The sequence below is a fragment of the Staurois parvus genome, unplaced genomic scaffold, assembly GCF_062004578.1.
Source record: "Staurois parvus isolate SC_StPar_1 unplaced genomic scaffold, SC_StPar_1.0 ptg000230l, whole genome shotgun sequence".
NCBI classification, from domain to species: domain Eukaryota; kingdom Metazoa; phylum Chordata; class Amphibia; order Anura; family Ranidae; genus Staurois; species Staurois parvus.
This window is the reverse complement of record NW_028318026.1, coordinates 6429032-6444951: the sequence shown is the minus strand read 5'-3', so window position 1 is coordinate 6444951 and position 15920 is coordinate 6429032. Positions and strand designations below refer to the sequence as shown.

Sequence of the window (15920 nt, the reverse complement as noted above, 5' to 3'; positions counted from 1 at the left end):
TTCTTTAGCAAGGCAGTGGTCATCTTGGAGGTGTGTTTGGGGTCGTTATCATGTTGGAATAGTGCCCTGCGGCCCGGTCTCCAAAGGAGGGGATCATGCTCTGCTTCAGTATGTCACAGTACATGTTGGCATTCATAGTTCCCTCAATGAACTGTAGCTCCCCAGTGCCGGCAGTACTCATGCAGCCCCAGACCATGACACTCCCACCACCATGCTTGACTGTAGGCAAGACACACTTGTCTTTGTACTCCTCACCTGGTTGCCGCCACACACGCTTGACAGCATCTGAACCAAATCAGTTTATCTTGGTCTCATCAGACCACAGGACATGGTTCCAGTAATCCATATCCTTAGTCTGCTTGTCTTCAGCAAACTGTTTGCGGGCTTTCTTGTGCATCATCTTTAGAAGAGGCTTCCTTCTGGGATGACAGCCATGCAGACCAATTTGATGCAGTGTGCGGCGTATGGTCTGAGCACTGACAGGCTGACCCCCCACCCCTTCAACTTCTGCAGCAATGCTGGCAGCACTCATACATCTATTTCTCAAAGACAACCTCTGGATATGACACTGAGCATGTGCACTCAACTTCTTTGGTCGACCATGGCAAGACCTGTTCTGAGTGGAACCTGTCCTGTTAAACTGCTATATGGTCTTGGCCACCGTGCTGCAGATCAGTTTCAGGGTCTTAACAATCTTCTTATAGCCTAGGCCATCTTTATATAGAGCAGCAATTCTTTTTTTCAGATCCTCAGAGAGTTATTTGCCATGAGGTGCCATATTGAACTTCCAGTGACCAGTATGAGAGAGTGAAAGCGATAGCACCAAATTTAACACACCTGCTCCCCATTTGCACCTGAGACCTTGTAACACTAACAAGTCACATGACACCGGGGAGGGAAAATGGCTAATTGGGCCCAATTTGGACCTTGTCACTTAGGGGTGTACTCACTTTTGTTGCCAGCGGTTTAGACATTAATGGCTGTGTGTTGAGTTATTTTGAGAGAACAGAAAATTTGCACTGTTATACAAGCTGTACACTCACTAGGTCACATTGTAGCAAAGTGTCATTTCTTCAGTGTTGTCACATGAAACGATAGAATAAAATATTTACAAAAATGTGAGAGGTGTACTCCCTTCTGTGAGATACTGTGTATATATATATATATATATATATATATATATATATGTGTGTGTTTGTGTGTGTGTGTGTGTGTGTGTGTGTGTGTGTTTTTCAACCTTTTTTCAACCAAAGCACCCTGTAAAATTTGGCAGAATCCCAGGGCACACCAATCAAAATTTTACCGTAGGTAACGTGCACAAAAACACGGGTACCCTGTGCTGCATGCACACTGTGGGCAATCTGCAGCAGGGCAATGTGTAAGCAGAATACTAAAATAAAAAGAAGTGCAGCACAACATTTATAAGACCCTGGTCACACTGGGTGCGACTTGGCATGCGATTTGCCATGCCATGCAACTTGCAAATCGTATGGCAAGTCACACCCTATTGTCCACACGTACAACATATCATGTCATGTCATATTGGTGCAATTCCAACTTGGTGCCTGCACTACTTTAGGTGTGACTTGCATAGACATCTGTGTCTTGCAAGCTGCAGATGTCTTGCAAGTTGCAACTCAAGTTGGAATGCCATCCGACTTTGAAATCATGCGACTTCCAGTGATTTTAAAGTTGAATTGGTTTGACTGGGGTGTAAAGTAATGAAAACCACCTAGCAAAAAAAAAAAAAAAATATTATATATATATATATATATATATATATATATATATATATATATACATAATTTGCTAGGTGGTTTTCATTACTTTATAAATGTGCTGCACTACTTTTTCTTTTGTATTCTGCTTACACATTGCCCTGCTGAAGTTTGACCACAGTGTTGGTGGAGCGCAGGTTACCTGTGTTTTTCATTCGCATTACAGGCAATGTTTAAGCAGCATACAAAATAAAAGGAAGTGCAGCACATCATTTAGAAAGTAATTGACACCACATAGCGAACAAACCAAAAAAAGATTTTATATATACAGTATATATACTTCTCCCCATGTGTTTTTCTGCCCTCTCACACCAGCATGTGGCACCCCAGCTGCTGACAGAATGGCGCCTTCCACCACCGCATAGTAGAGAGCAAACAGCAAGCCCTGCATGCCTCCCAGAAAGTCACTGGGATGGCTTTTAAAAACCGATGATGACATCGGTTGGCAAGATGCGAGCGGGATGCCCGCGGGGCTTCCTGAGTGCATGTGACACCTGATTTGACTCAGTGGACCAGTACCGCTGTAAAGAAAATAGGGTAACTATTGGCGAGAAAAATGTATTTTGGATGGATTGGGGAATTTTTTTGCCATTTTGCTGCAGCACCACTGGGGACTCTTCACGGCACCCTAGTTGAGAATTGCTGATATATATATATATATATATATATATATATATAGAGAGAGAGAGAGAGAGATATTTGTTGTTGTTTTTTTTTGTTGTTGTTGTTTTGTTTTCACTTGCCACCACCAGTGATACTGTACTACTCTGGGAGGGGTGATTTGTATTTTTTTTTAAATGTATACTGTGATTGCTTATAATGTCATGGTGGCTATACTGTATAAGCAATAATTTCTGACACTGTTCAGCTGCAAACATGCAGCCAATGAGTACTACCGTGATTATTGTGATTGGACACAGCTATCATATGATAAAGAGCCACTTTGATTGGCCCTATACCATGTGATTACTGTGACTAATGATAGAAATGACATTAGAAAACGATGGTGTCATGAATGACAGCTGTTGTTTACTATTGGTAATGTGATCACTGTGATTAGTGAATCACAGTGTCCCTGCACCCTAATCTGTGATCTCGGTCACAGATTGCATCGTGCGCACGAGGAACGCTTCTGAGGGGACATACCTGTACTTCCTCCCTGAATGATGCTTGTCTTTAAGCACTGGCATTAAAGTACAGCCACATACAGCCATTCACTTGCATGGCAGGCTGTACAGGTATGGCTCCCCGGGCACAGCAAAGAGCCGGGAAATTTCACTATTAGCAAAAGTATGTAGGTATAGGACACATCCCGTCATGCTCTCTTAAAGGAGAATTTTAAAAAAACGATTAGTTATAGTGCTTTTTATACCACTACTTTTCCTTACATTGGCTTTTGGAATTTACAAATGCAGCAATTTAGAAATTGGATGAAAGGTTTAGCACCAGGAAAAACTTTTTTAAAGATAAAAAGTGCATTTTGTGTACAACTATATAGATCAGACCAAAATGAGGGACAGATGAGGAGAGAGGGATAGAGGGACTGTGTTCCAAATCAGGAACAGCCCCTTGAAATCAGGAACAGTCCCTTGAAAACGAACAGTTGGGAGCTATGTAATTTGGTTGATATGACCATTTATTATTATCTGTACCCCTTCCTCATTGTGCTAAGAAAATGCCATATGGAAAGCTGGGAACCTGGATTAAAAATAAAATGAATGTTTGAATTGTATGTACTTTATTCATAGTTACTGTTGTTCAAAAGAACAAAAATATAGCTGATACTATTGCCATCTAGTGTTCAAAAGTCATTACTACAAGAGCTTTATTATACGTACAGTATATTTTTTGTACTAGTTGTACAATGTAAAATATTTGTAAAATATCACCATATTCCACACCATTAGTGGGAGCAATACAAAATATGCAGTTAAAAATATCAAGCTAGAATTGGATTTAAAAAAATGACTTTACTTGTAATTATTCACACAAAAAAAAAATCAAGATGCTCTAGAACAAATTATGAAACACAGAAACTATTCAAACCTCTAACAATTTAGCTGAAGCTGCATGGAACTATGTCACTGACACTGTGCCTGGACACTGCAGTACATTTATCACTCAACTTGGCTGCTCCCAAAGAGAATTTTGTATTAAAGAGACCATGCTTTATAAATACTGTATAATAATAATAATAATAATATTAATGTCATTGGGTGCTTGGACAGCTTACAGGGAGCCCAGGTGGGTTCTCATGATATAATGATGGTCTTTCATGATTCAATAAGCAGGAAACAAAGGAAGCTACAGAATTTTAATAGGAAATAGAGACTTTCTTTTTGGCTATGAAGCGTGGCAGAACTGACAATGACTACAGGATGTGAAATCTGTCACAGATATTTTGGCATATATAACAGTTCACATATGAATTTTTCAACTGTAGGATTTATTGTTTAGCTGGAGATCTATCTTAGACAAGACCTATTCTTAAGGTTTTGGTTCAATTTAAGGGGTCTATTTATAAAATTATGTTTTTACACAAGATTCACACAACCTTCACCCAGGATTTCCAATTAAATCCAATAAGAAAACTGTGTGAATCTTGGACGTTCAGTCATTACCATTGTGACCACCCACCATAACATTACGACCACCTACCTAATATTGAGTAGGTCCCCCTGTTGCAGCTAAAACAGCTCTGATCCATCAAGGCATGGATACCACTAAACCTCTGAAGGTATGCAGTGGTATCTGGCACCAAGCCATCATAGCAGAGCAGATATGAGGCCTCCATGCACTGGACTTGTTTTTCCAGCACATCCCTCAAATGCTCAACTGAATTAAGATCTGGAGAATTTGTAGGTCGAGTCAACACCTCAAACTTGTTGTGTTCCTCAAACCATTCTGGAACCATTTTTTCAGTGTGGCAGGGCACTTTATCCTGCTGAAAGATGCCACTGCCATCAGGGAATACAGTTTCAATGAAGGGGCTTCTTGGTTAGCAACAATGCTTAGGTAAGTGGTACATGTCTAGTAACATCCATACGAATGACAGGACCTAAGGTTTCCCAGCAAAACATTGCCCAAAGCATCACACTACCTCTGTTGGCTTTATTTTTGTTCATATTACTTCCTGGTGTCATCGCTTTCCCAGGTAAGCGATGCACACACACCTGGCCATCCACACAATGTAAGAGAAAACGTGATTCATCAGACCAGGCAACCTTGTTTTATTGGTCTGTGGTCCAGAATAGCACTGTCAGGCAGGCTGGGTCATACATTGGCAGGACAGATCAGGTTTAGGGGCACAGGCAGAAGTGTGGTCAGGATACAAGCCGGGTCAGGAACCAATCAGTGGAACAGTAGCAGAAGGAGCAGACAGAAGCGGTGGTCAGAAAACAAGCTGAGGTCAATGCAGGGAGGTCAATGCAGGGAGACAAGCCCATACTTGCCAACAGTCACAGATTGCCCGACACAGTCCTGATTTTTTGGATTCTGTCCCACCATTGCTCAGTCCCGGCCTGTGTCCCGGAATTAAAAAAATTAAAAACTTTCACTGGCTCCATTTCTTTAGCTGTAGGGGGGACCACTGGAGAAAGCAGACCATTTTTCCATTTTCAGGTGCGGAGGAGTAATCTTCATGAAGCAGCCCCCAATAGATAAACTAAAGTCCCGTCCTCTTTAATATCAATCTGCGGATAGCTATAGAAGAGGTTGGGAGTTTTGTTTTTCTATTTGGAGCCGCTGCATGAAGATTACTCCTCCGCACCCGAAAATGGAAAAATAGTCTCCTTTCTGCAGCGGTCCCCCTGCATCTAAACAAATGGAGCCAGGAAACAGTTATTTTATTAATTGCTGAGGAGGATTAAGGAGTACCTGGGTACCTGAGCAAGGAGTACATCTGTGACATATAAGACCCCCACCTAAAAGGGATTGTGCTTATGGCCTAATATCAATTAGGTCTAACTATAAGGTAAGAGCACAAGAGTTGTGGTGGAGTGAGACTTGCATAAGTGGTGAACTGAATATATTCAGGTTACAAGTCACAAGTTTGCAAGGTATTTGAAGTGCTTTATATGCAGTTTTTGTTTTGGTATTTTTTTCATTTTCCCTTTTGGGAACATATGTGTGCAAAATAATCATATGGGTATCCTGGGTGTTGTAGTTACTCAACACTAAAGAAGACAAAATTGTCCCAGGTCTGCAACGTCACAGAAATTTTCAGCATTAAGTTTATCTCACCACCCAGGGACTTGTAGTTCCTCAGATTACCAACACTATTAACAAAAGTGCACCTACTCCCGAAATTGTCTCTCGTATGTAATAAATGACAATGCTGGGACTTGTAGTTCCCAAATATCTGAGAAATGGTATAGGGTAGAAGGCACTACATATGGCTGCAACAAATAAATGAATTTGTTAATGATATGCTTCTTGTAGGGCAACACCTGTTTTAAATGAATACCCCACCCCTAATTAAAGTACATGCTCCACCTACAATGGCTTGTTGGACACACGGCAAAAAAAAGATGTCCTTAAACATTTTTTTGGGAATGTTGGCAACTATGCAAGCTGGGTCAGCAACTGGAGACAGGATATAGAATCTCAGGATCTCAGGATACACCGAAGGCTGAAGATAAATTAGCAATGATCCTGCGCAGTGGCGCACTGTCACAAGCAGGGGCGGACTAACAACTCATGGGGCCCCCGGGCAATAGGGGATCATGGGGCCCCTGTGTCCTTGCCCACACTCAAAAAAGCCTATGAAAAAGGTACCAAGGGCATCTCATGGGGCCCCCTACTGACCCCGGGCCCTCGGGCAGTGCCCGAGTTTCCAAATGGTCAGTCCGCCCCTAGTCACAAGAGCACATGAGCCTGCCGATGCACACCATTGTGCGCACGCATATTCATGAACATGTGCCCAATTTCTATGTCCACGAGAAGCAACATGGATTAGCCTGTAAAGATGCACAGAAGTCCATCCAGAGGAGCCATCTTGTCTACTAGAATGCCCTGCCTGACACCCAGTCATCTATCTATAATAATTTGGCCTTTGTCAAAGTCGATCAAATCTTTACGTTTTTTACGCCCATTTTTTCAGCACATCAACTTCATTTGCTGCCTAAGATATCCCACCCACTTTCAGATGCCATTGTAACAAGATAATTAATGTTATTCTATACACCTAGCCCAGTGGTGGGCAACCTTTTTTTTCAACTGAGCCAAATCTCGCCAAAACCACGATTGAAATTTATTTTGAGAGCCACATTTTTAAAACTGAAAATACATCCCCCATATAGTAATTCATCCCCCATAGTAATTCATCCCCCATATAGTAATTCATCCCCCATAGTAATTCATCCCCCATATAGTAATTCATCCCCCATAGTAATTCATCCCCCATATAGTAATTCATCCCCCATAGTAATTCATCCCCCATATAGTAATTCATCCCCCATATAGTAATTCATCCCCCATAGTAATTCATCCCCCATATAGTAATTCATCCCCCATAGTAATTCATCCCCCATATAGTAATTCATCCCCCATAGTAATTAATCCCCCTATAGTAATTCATCCCCCATATAGTAATTCATCCTCCCTATAGTAATTCATCCCCCATAGTAATTCATCCCCCCTATAGTAATTCATCCCCCCTATAGTAATTCATTCCCCATATTGTGTCAATTCACTTACCTTTGCTCTGCGCGTTCCTCTCGCCGTGTTCCCGCGCCGTTCCGGTCTTCAGGGCGGACTGTGAGAGGAGAGGAGTTCGTCACGCTGCCCCGCCTACATCCTGACAGCCAATGTTTGCCACGCTCCGCGGGCCGGATTAAAAGGTCCGCCGGGCCGTAGTTTGCCCATTGCTGGGCTAGCTGCAGAGTCCTGACTTTTGGGGCGGCCGTCCGAGAGGAGGGAGGGGAGCGGGCGCCCGGCACACAGAAGAGCCGCATTAAACTGTGTAAAGAACCGCATGTGGCTCGCGAGCCGCGGCTTGCCGACCACTGACCTAGCCTAACTCTACCGAAAATGGAAAAAAAATAGTTTTGCATTTAGTTCTACTATAAGGTCAGTGTATGTGGGCATAAGACTGATAAATGAGTCATAATCAAGGGGCCTAAATGCTTTTTAGCGTGACTTGCGTGTGGGAAGCATTTGACGTATGTGACATGATCTGAGATAAAAAAGCAACAATATATCAGGAATACACTGCTCCCTATAATCCAGTCTAAGCTTTGCATTCCAGATTCTTCAAACATGATTGGCATATCCATGTCCAAAACACCAACACCCATGTACATTGATGTATTGTGTGGGTGCAGGTGTCGAAATCACTCACTGGCCTCCCATAAAATTTCCTGTCTTGACACCTCCAACTTCAATCTCTTTGGCAGACAGCTCAGTCAGTATCTGCACAAAGTGGAAGATTTTTCTATTTGATAGAAATGACTATAGCACAGCAATGTCTTGTTATATGTATTACTTAATCATCAGCACATCCCATATACTAACATTGTTTTCCATTTATATCTGCATAGTGGAAGTTAGCAGTGTATGTGCTGGTTCCAGAGGTTCCAGCACTAAATATTAGACAAAAGAAAACAATAATGTACTCCAAGAGGGCAGCATACTGTATACAAGCCAAACACAAGGTGTAGACCTGTGCAAATGTCTTTCCTGTCTTCTATCACATTTCTGTTCTATACCTGAATTTATTACAACAAAGAAAATTCAATATTCTTATTGTACGGAATTGAGCTGCAGATTTTCAAATTGCTAAAACATAGCATAAAGTTATATATTTTGTATATGCAGCACAAAGTCCTACATTGTTATTTCAATTATTATTTTGCAAATAAATTATTCTCAAGAAATAAAAGACCAATTGCAAAGATATACCGTATTTGATTCCAATTTCCAAAACAAGTTGTTGTTTTTTGGGTTTTTTTTTTGGTTGGCATCCCAGAACTTGTGTGGATTCTATTGAAGGACATGTACTAAAAATATTTCCATATTATAAAAGAGTCTACGGTCTACAGAAAGAATCTGAATATCCAGCCACTGGATAAAATGGAATGGGTTAGAAATCTTTATTGTTCTCTGGGACCCTCACTTTCTTATGATGTAATTGGGAGAGGAAGAAACCCAGACAGCAAGTAAGAACTTCAGTTAGATAAAAAGAAACAAATTAAATTATATGTAAAATATCTCACTATGCAAATCAACTCTTTCAGTTCAAAATAGAAATGAAAGGCCAAACATTTGTGTATACATATAAACAAATATAAATACCTTTTTATAAATGGTCACATACCATTCAGAAAAAGGAAAAAAGGAACATAATGGGACTTTACTGGTACAATATCAGACAGACTCGTATTTATAAATGTACCTATTTATTTGAAATACATCTTGCAATGACATTGTATGAAAACAATACATGGCTAACCAGTTCAAATAGTAATGCAATAATCTTCTATAGCATAATATCCTCCAAAGGTCGACGAGTTTTGCTTGTTAGCTTCTTCAGGACCCATAAATTGGAGGCGTGGAGATCAGATGCCTTAGCTAAGGAAAAAAACAAAAACAAAAATATATATATATATATATATATATATATATATATATATACACAGTATATACACACATAAATCATTAATCATACAGTATAAGTTTCACAAAACACCGTAAACCTTACAAAATGAAAACTGTTCTCCGCAAACTCACATATCGACATAGACGGTGATGCGGGGTAACAGCACCCACATAGGAAGTCAACAGAGTGGTCTCGAATGAGCATCCATATCCAAAGCCCCTCCCAATGTCCCAAGTCAAATTATATCATATTCCAAAGAACAAAGAAAGACAATCCCAATGAAGGGGAAGATAGAGAAGGGGGAGAAGGATGGTACATCCAAACCACAAGCAACAATAGGTCACTTACTAAATCAGGAGACAAGTAGCGGATTCACATACCCACAAATGGTCACATACCCTTTGTTCTCAGATGCATAAAGAGCTCAGCAAGCTAGAGGAGGAGCAACTGCAGTACACAGGTTATCCCAGTGAATGGCTGTGCGGGGGTGGCAAATTAGCAGACATCTGGTTATTGGATGAGAGCAGGCTGAGTTCCCAGCACAGCCAGAAAACTTACCACACTGTAATTTCATGCATAATATGTTCGGTTTTTAATAGTAAAGCAGAGGGACTTGCAGGATCACCAGGCATTTCACACAAAGGAAGCAGTACAAAGAGAACAGGATACTTTTTCATCCAAGAACATGGTACAGCAGACATATATCAGGAAATGTTGGGGTAAACACATGTTTTAAGGCTTCTAGGTATTCATCAGTGAATCATTATATAGACTGGCACCCAGTGCCAGGACTGGGTGACAGGCAAGCTGTATGCAAAGAGGTCACCAAGTATTATTTTAATAATGTAGTTCCAAAACTAAAGCTAAATGCTACAACCTGATCATGCATTTCTCAGGCTAAAGCTCAATTGACCATGCCAGACCAGCAGTCTCCACTTGCTCATATATAACGTCCAAAATATCGAATGTTGGCAACAAAGTAAAAAATAAAATTCTTCTTTTTTGTATGCAAAGAGTAAAATTTTCCATTAAACAATAAACGTTAATGCGTTTCAGTCAAAAAAAGAAAAATTCTATGAATAAGATCTTTTTTTTACTTAAACGCATTAGTGTTTATTGCTCTATGGAATAATTTACTCATTGCATACAATAAAGAAGAATTTTATTTTGCACCTTGTTGCTGACATTTGATATTTTGGACGATATATATGAGCAGGCGGAGATTGCTGGTCTGGCATGGTTAATTGAGCTAAAAATTATTATTATTATTAAAATAATATTCAATATTACTTTAATAATGGCTCCTGATTAAAAAATATTGAAACTGCTTTTGAAATCTCATTAATATGTTACATAGAAACATAGAAAAGTGATGGCAGAAAAAAGACCTAGTGGTCCATCGAGTCTGCCCGTTTTTTTTAATATACTGTATGTAATCACAGCGGCCGTTTGCCACATGATCAGCTGTGTCCAATGACACAGCAGATCACAGAGTAAATACAGTTGCCGATTATCGGTTGCCCTTTCCTCACGCTGTCACAGCGTGAGGAAAGTACTGCCAATAATGGGCAAATGACTCAGAGGACATCTACACTGATCATCAGTGCCCTGATGATCAGTGCCCAGCAGTGCCACCCAGCAGTGCCCATCAGTGCCTCCAACCAGTGTCCATCAGTGCCTCCCACCAGTGCTCAGCAGTGCCACCCATCAGTGCTGCCCAACAGTGTCGCCCAGTAGTTGCGCCCATCAGTGCCCATCAGTGCTGCCAGTCAGCGCTGCCCATCAGTGCTGCCTATCAGTGCCCATCATTGCTGCATATCAGTGCAGGATTATCACTGCTTCCTCATCAATGCCCACCAGTACCACCTCATCAGTGCCACCTCATCAATGCAGCCTATCAGTGCTGCCTATCCATGCCACCTCATCAGTGCTGCCTATCAGTGCCTACCAGTGCCCATCAGTACTGCCTATCAGTGCAGCCTCATCAACACACATCAGTGTTTGCAAAATTTTATAATAGAAACAAAGAAAAACCTTTTTATTTCACATTTTTGCTATTTTTTTGTTTTTAGTGCAAAAGATAAAACACCCAGAAGTGATTAAATGCCACCAAAAGAAAGCTCTATTTGTGTGAAAAAAATTATAAAAATTTCATATTGGTACAATATTGCATGACCACGCAATTGTCATTCAAAGTGCGACAGCGCTGAAAGCTGAAAATTGTCCTGGGCACAAAGGGAGTAAAGTGCTCAGTAGGCAAGTGGTTAAGTTAACTTTTTTTGTCTGAGTATCTGAGTATAGATCTATGTATATCCCAAGAATGTTTGAAGCCTTTTACTGTTAGCGGACTCACTACCTCTGGTGGAAGTCCTTTCCTAACATCAACTGTCCTTTCAGTAAAATAACACTTTCTATGAATAGTTTTTAACTTTCCACTTGCTTGCTTAAGGTCATGTCCCGTGTTCTTTATCTTGCTTTCATATTGAAAATCCTGCCTTTTTGAACCTTATTCACCCACATGATGTATTTAAAGGTTTCAGTAATGTCTCCCCTTTCCCTTCTTTCCTCCAGACTGTACATACGTTCTTGAAGTCTCTTCTGATATTGCATATCCCCCAGACCTTTCACCATTTTTGTAAATCATCTCTGGACTTGTTCTACTTTATCAATATCGTTTTGTAAGTGAGGTCTCCAGAACTGGACACTGTATTCTAAATGAGGTCTTACTACAGATCTATATAGGGAAATCAGGACCTCCTTCATCCTGCAGGTGACCCGTCTAGTAATGCATCCTAGAATTCAATTCGCTTGCCTCACTGCCTGGCCACACTGTTTGTTCATTTTGCAATCATCTGAAATAGGTACCCCCAAACCTTTTTTCCTCTGTAGTGCTGGCCAACACTGTACTCTGAATGTTATACTCTCTCAAGAAATTATTTTTCCCTTTTAGATTTAGAAACATTGAGCTGCAGTTTTCACTGTTTTGACCAAACTTCCAGCAATGCCAAATTGTGTTCCATACACCTCCAGTGATATCAACCCTTTTGCACACCTTTGTATCATCAGCAACAAAGACATATATAGTACGGGGTACATAGAGGCTGAAAATCAGCCAAAAATGGTTGGTTTGGCAGGAACTGGTCAACTTTCAGCCTGTGTGTACAACTCCTCGTCCGACCTAAGCTGGTCTCACAACCGGCTTCTGTCGTAAGGGTATGCTGAAAAACCAGCATCCAATCGGCATCCCCAATCAGAACACAATAGTTCAGTGGGGAGATCGCCACAATAACATCAGATGCGTTAGTACGACAAAATGTAAGTCCTAACTTTTGTAGTAGATTCTTATGTGGAACTGTATCAAATGCCTTGCTGAAATCAAGATATACTATGTTAAAGCTTATACAATATTTTGTGATTAGATTCACATATTAATAACTTTTAATGATAAAGATTATTTTTACAAATATATAAATGTGTGCTGAAAAAATGTATCCCATCATTTCCTTTTAGTGTTGAGGGGTGGACCACTTCATGGAACCTACAGACTACGCCAGCTGCATTTTCATTGGGGACCATGTGATGATTATGGAGCTGAACATAAGGTGAATGGTACGGACTATGCAGCTGAGGTAAGAAGATAAAGGGTCCATGGTTCTGCAAGCTTAATATCCAATTTCACATTGTTAAGCCAACTTTTAAGTTTGCAGGGTACTGTTCCCCCTCTCCATGCTCCAATGCTGCTCTTTGTAGCCTGTGCTGCTGGCCACAAGTCCTCTACTATGTTAAATGACCTCCTGTTTCTTTCAGCCTACTTTCTAAAAGCCCAGATTGTCATGGACAAGACTTCCTGGGCTCACAGGTGAATGCTGCAGAGGAAGATGCTCACATCGCACAGACCCTTCAGTAATGACCCCCCACCTCCATACAGACCTCTCAGTACACCCCAATCACAGACACACTACCTCTCCCCTTCCCAATAGAGACCTCCAGGAAAGGATTCCCCCCTCCCCTAAACCCACTCATTAGCCCAGATGCAGTCCTCCTATCGACTCTGTCATATGACCAGCGCTTAGGAGGGTCACCTTGGCTTTGATCTACCATTGTCAGAGGAGCACCCATTGCCGACTCTCTGGCGGGTAGGGGGTGCTTCAGTAGCCTGGCATTTGTTTTTGTTTTGTGTTGAACAGCAAAAATAACTATAGCATGTAATTGTTAAAGCTCCTATTCGGTGGGAGCAGCACTTCTCTTTGGAAAAGATTGGGAGGCAAGCAGACTGTTTACCTCTTAAGTGGGGAGGAAGATTTCCCTGAAAGGGAACATTGCAAGCACTATGATTTCTTTAACGGAGAACAGGTGAATGCATAGGAAAAGGAGATGCAACCCTTTTGAAATTTTGTTACATACAGTACAGTAAAGAGTATATTAGTAATCAAGTGGCAACTGGATATAACTCTTCATTTTGGGATACAGTTGGAGTAAAGGCATAATGGACATCCTGCTGCAAAAATGGGCTTCAACTTTAACCTGAATGGTCAGCTTCTGGAGCTGCCCTGTGTTGACGGTGTACAGCTTGTGGTTGCTGGTTCTAACACTTGCTGAGAGGTTGTGTGGGACTAGTGACATTCAGTCTATGGATCTGTGGTATCTAACTGGGAAACAGTAACATCTCTGTCTCAGTGAGCTGGCCATAGGGAGAGGAACCTATCCCCTGTGCATGCCAGCTAAAGTGAACCTGGAAAGGCTTGAATTCCCAGAAAGAAGTCACTCTGCTCTATGTACTAAGGACCATCTTTGGTTACCTACTATGGAAAGATTGCCTAAAGACATGTTGGCTTTTTGATATTTAGCGGTGTAGATGGGGGAGGGGGGACCTATACATACCTTTTAAAACCCACAAAGATCTTTGTCGAATGTAATTACTTTACAACATATGTGAATGTTCTTGTAATTATTGACCCAAAATAGAATAACTTCTTTGTATAAAATCCTCACAATGGGCACTTTCAATGTATGCTTATTGATGTTATATGTTCAGTCCACATGAACACAGGTAATTGGCAATCCCTTATCTCAAAAATTAAGAGTGTGGGTAGGTGCAGCAGCAGTTTGGATGCAGATAACCAAAAACTTGTATTAAGAAACAGGGTCAACTTGACAAACGGTCCAGCAGGAGAGAGTCATACCAGGAAACACTCACAGGTCTGTTTAATTTGGGAATACATCAGGCTCTGATGCAGCGTCTCTCTTAGAGGGAGGAATGTTGCCTGGCCAATCTGGTCTCAATGAGGAGGATTCTGATGTAGGATGGCATGTACCTCATCTGTCAATACTCATCTGGAACTTCTCCCTGCCTGTCAGTAAACCAGATATGACCAGAGATGTGTGGACTGACACAGACTTCAGAAGTGATGTAATATAATTTATTGTGAGACACACCAGTATACAAAACGCACTGTGCAAGCAACAACCAAATAACAAAAACCTTCACCCAATATATACATGTGCGGAACAAAAGAGTAGTCAGGGCTAGCCGGGGTCATACACAGTTGATCAAGCATGAGTCACAGGGAGGCAGACAGGACATGGAGCGGATAATAGGGAGCAGGTTCAGGAAAACAGGATAACAGGAGATAACAGGCTCAAGGGAACAAACACCAAGGCACTGATCACAGGCCTAATTGCTGTTTAAGTACACCTCCTGCAATCAGGCTTGATTGCAGGAGGTGAGATCCTGGCTGCTGAAAGGCACTTGCTGGTAAGTCCCAGTACTGCAGCCCATAGAGCAGGTGAGCCACAGCACCATCAGTGGTGAGCCCTTTCCTCACACTGCCACTAAACACTTTCCCTTACAGATGGGTGCTCTTTTCCTGCACTATCCTCTTTGCAGAATGCGTGCCAAATCCTGGGAGTAGGGACCTAAAAAGGCTCTGTTGACCCAAGATGGCCACCTGACCTGACATGGATGCAGCATAAGCAACTGGAATGCTGCCTCAGGAGATTAGGAAACCATAGAGAAACCAGGTTTCTACTGACTTCCTCCCTAGGTGCAGTACTGTTCTGGTTGAGCACCAATTGCAGTGGTGAAAGCAGACTGTTGTCACAAGTTAGCGTGCAGTTTCTTGCCTGTGCATTCTTATCTTCTTGCTGCAGTGCTTTTCCTACCCTGACTCCTTTCACATGTATGGTTTGGCTGTGCTCACCTATGGGCGTCACCTGCTACTCTGTGGGTTTTATTTCCCCACCTTCAGGGGCCTTGGTGAAGAAGCAGGCTGGGGCTTAGACTCTGCGAACTGGGCAACCCCGAGTTGGCGATCTACAAGAACTCCCTACCACAGAGGCATGACAACTGTACCTGAATGTAATTCTAATATACCGTATTTGCCAGCGTATAAGACGACTTTTTACCCCTTGAAAATCTTCTCAAAAGTTGGGGGTCGTCTTATACGCCGGTATACGGCATACTGACACTTTTCAGGGGGGGCGGCGCGGTGCCACCGCCGCCCCCCCCCCCTCCAACGGAAGGGACAATAAGTACAGGGGTGGGC

The 15920-nt window shown here is 41.7% G+C and overlaps 1 protein-coding gene across 1 annotated transcript in view; it reads left to right on the top strand.

Moving 5' to 3' along the window:
* Window positions 1-15920, top strand: part of LOC149460446 (carbonic anhydrase 13-like) — a 57831-nt gene that overhangs the window by 25548 nt on the left and 16363 nt on the right. The window contains exon 3 of the mRNA XM_089679717.1: window positions 12886-13004. Coding sequence (XP_089535843.1) covers window positions 12886-13004 — 119 coding nt within the window. The remainder of the gene's footprint in view (window positions 1-12885; window positions 13005-15920) is intronic.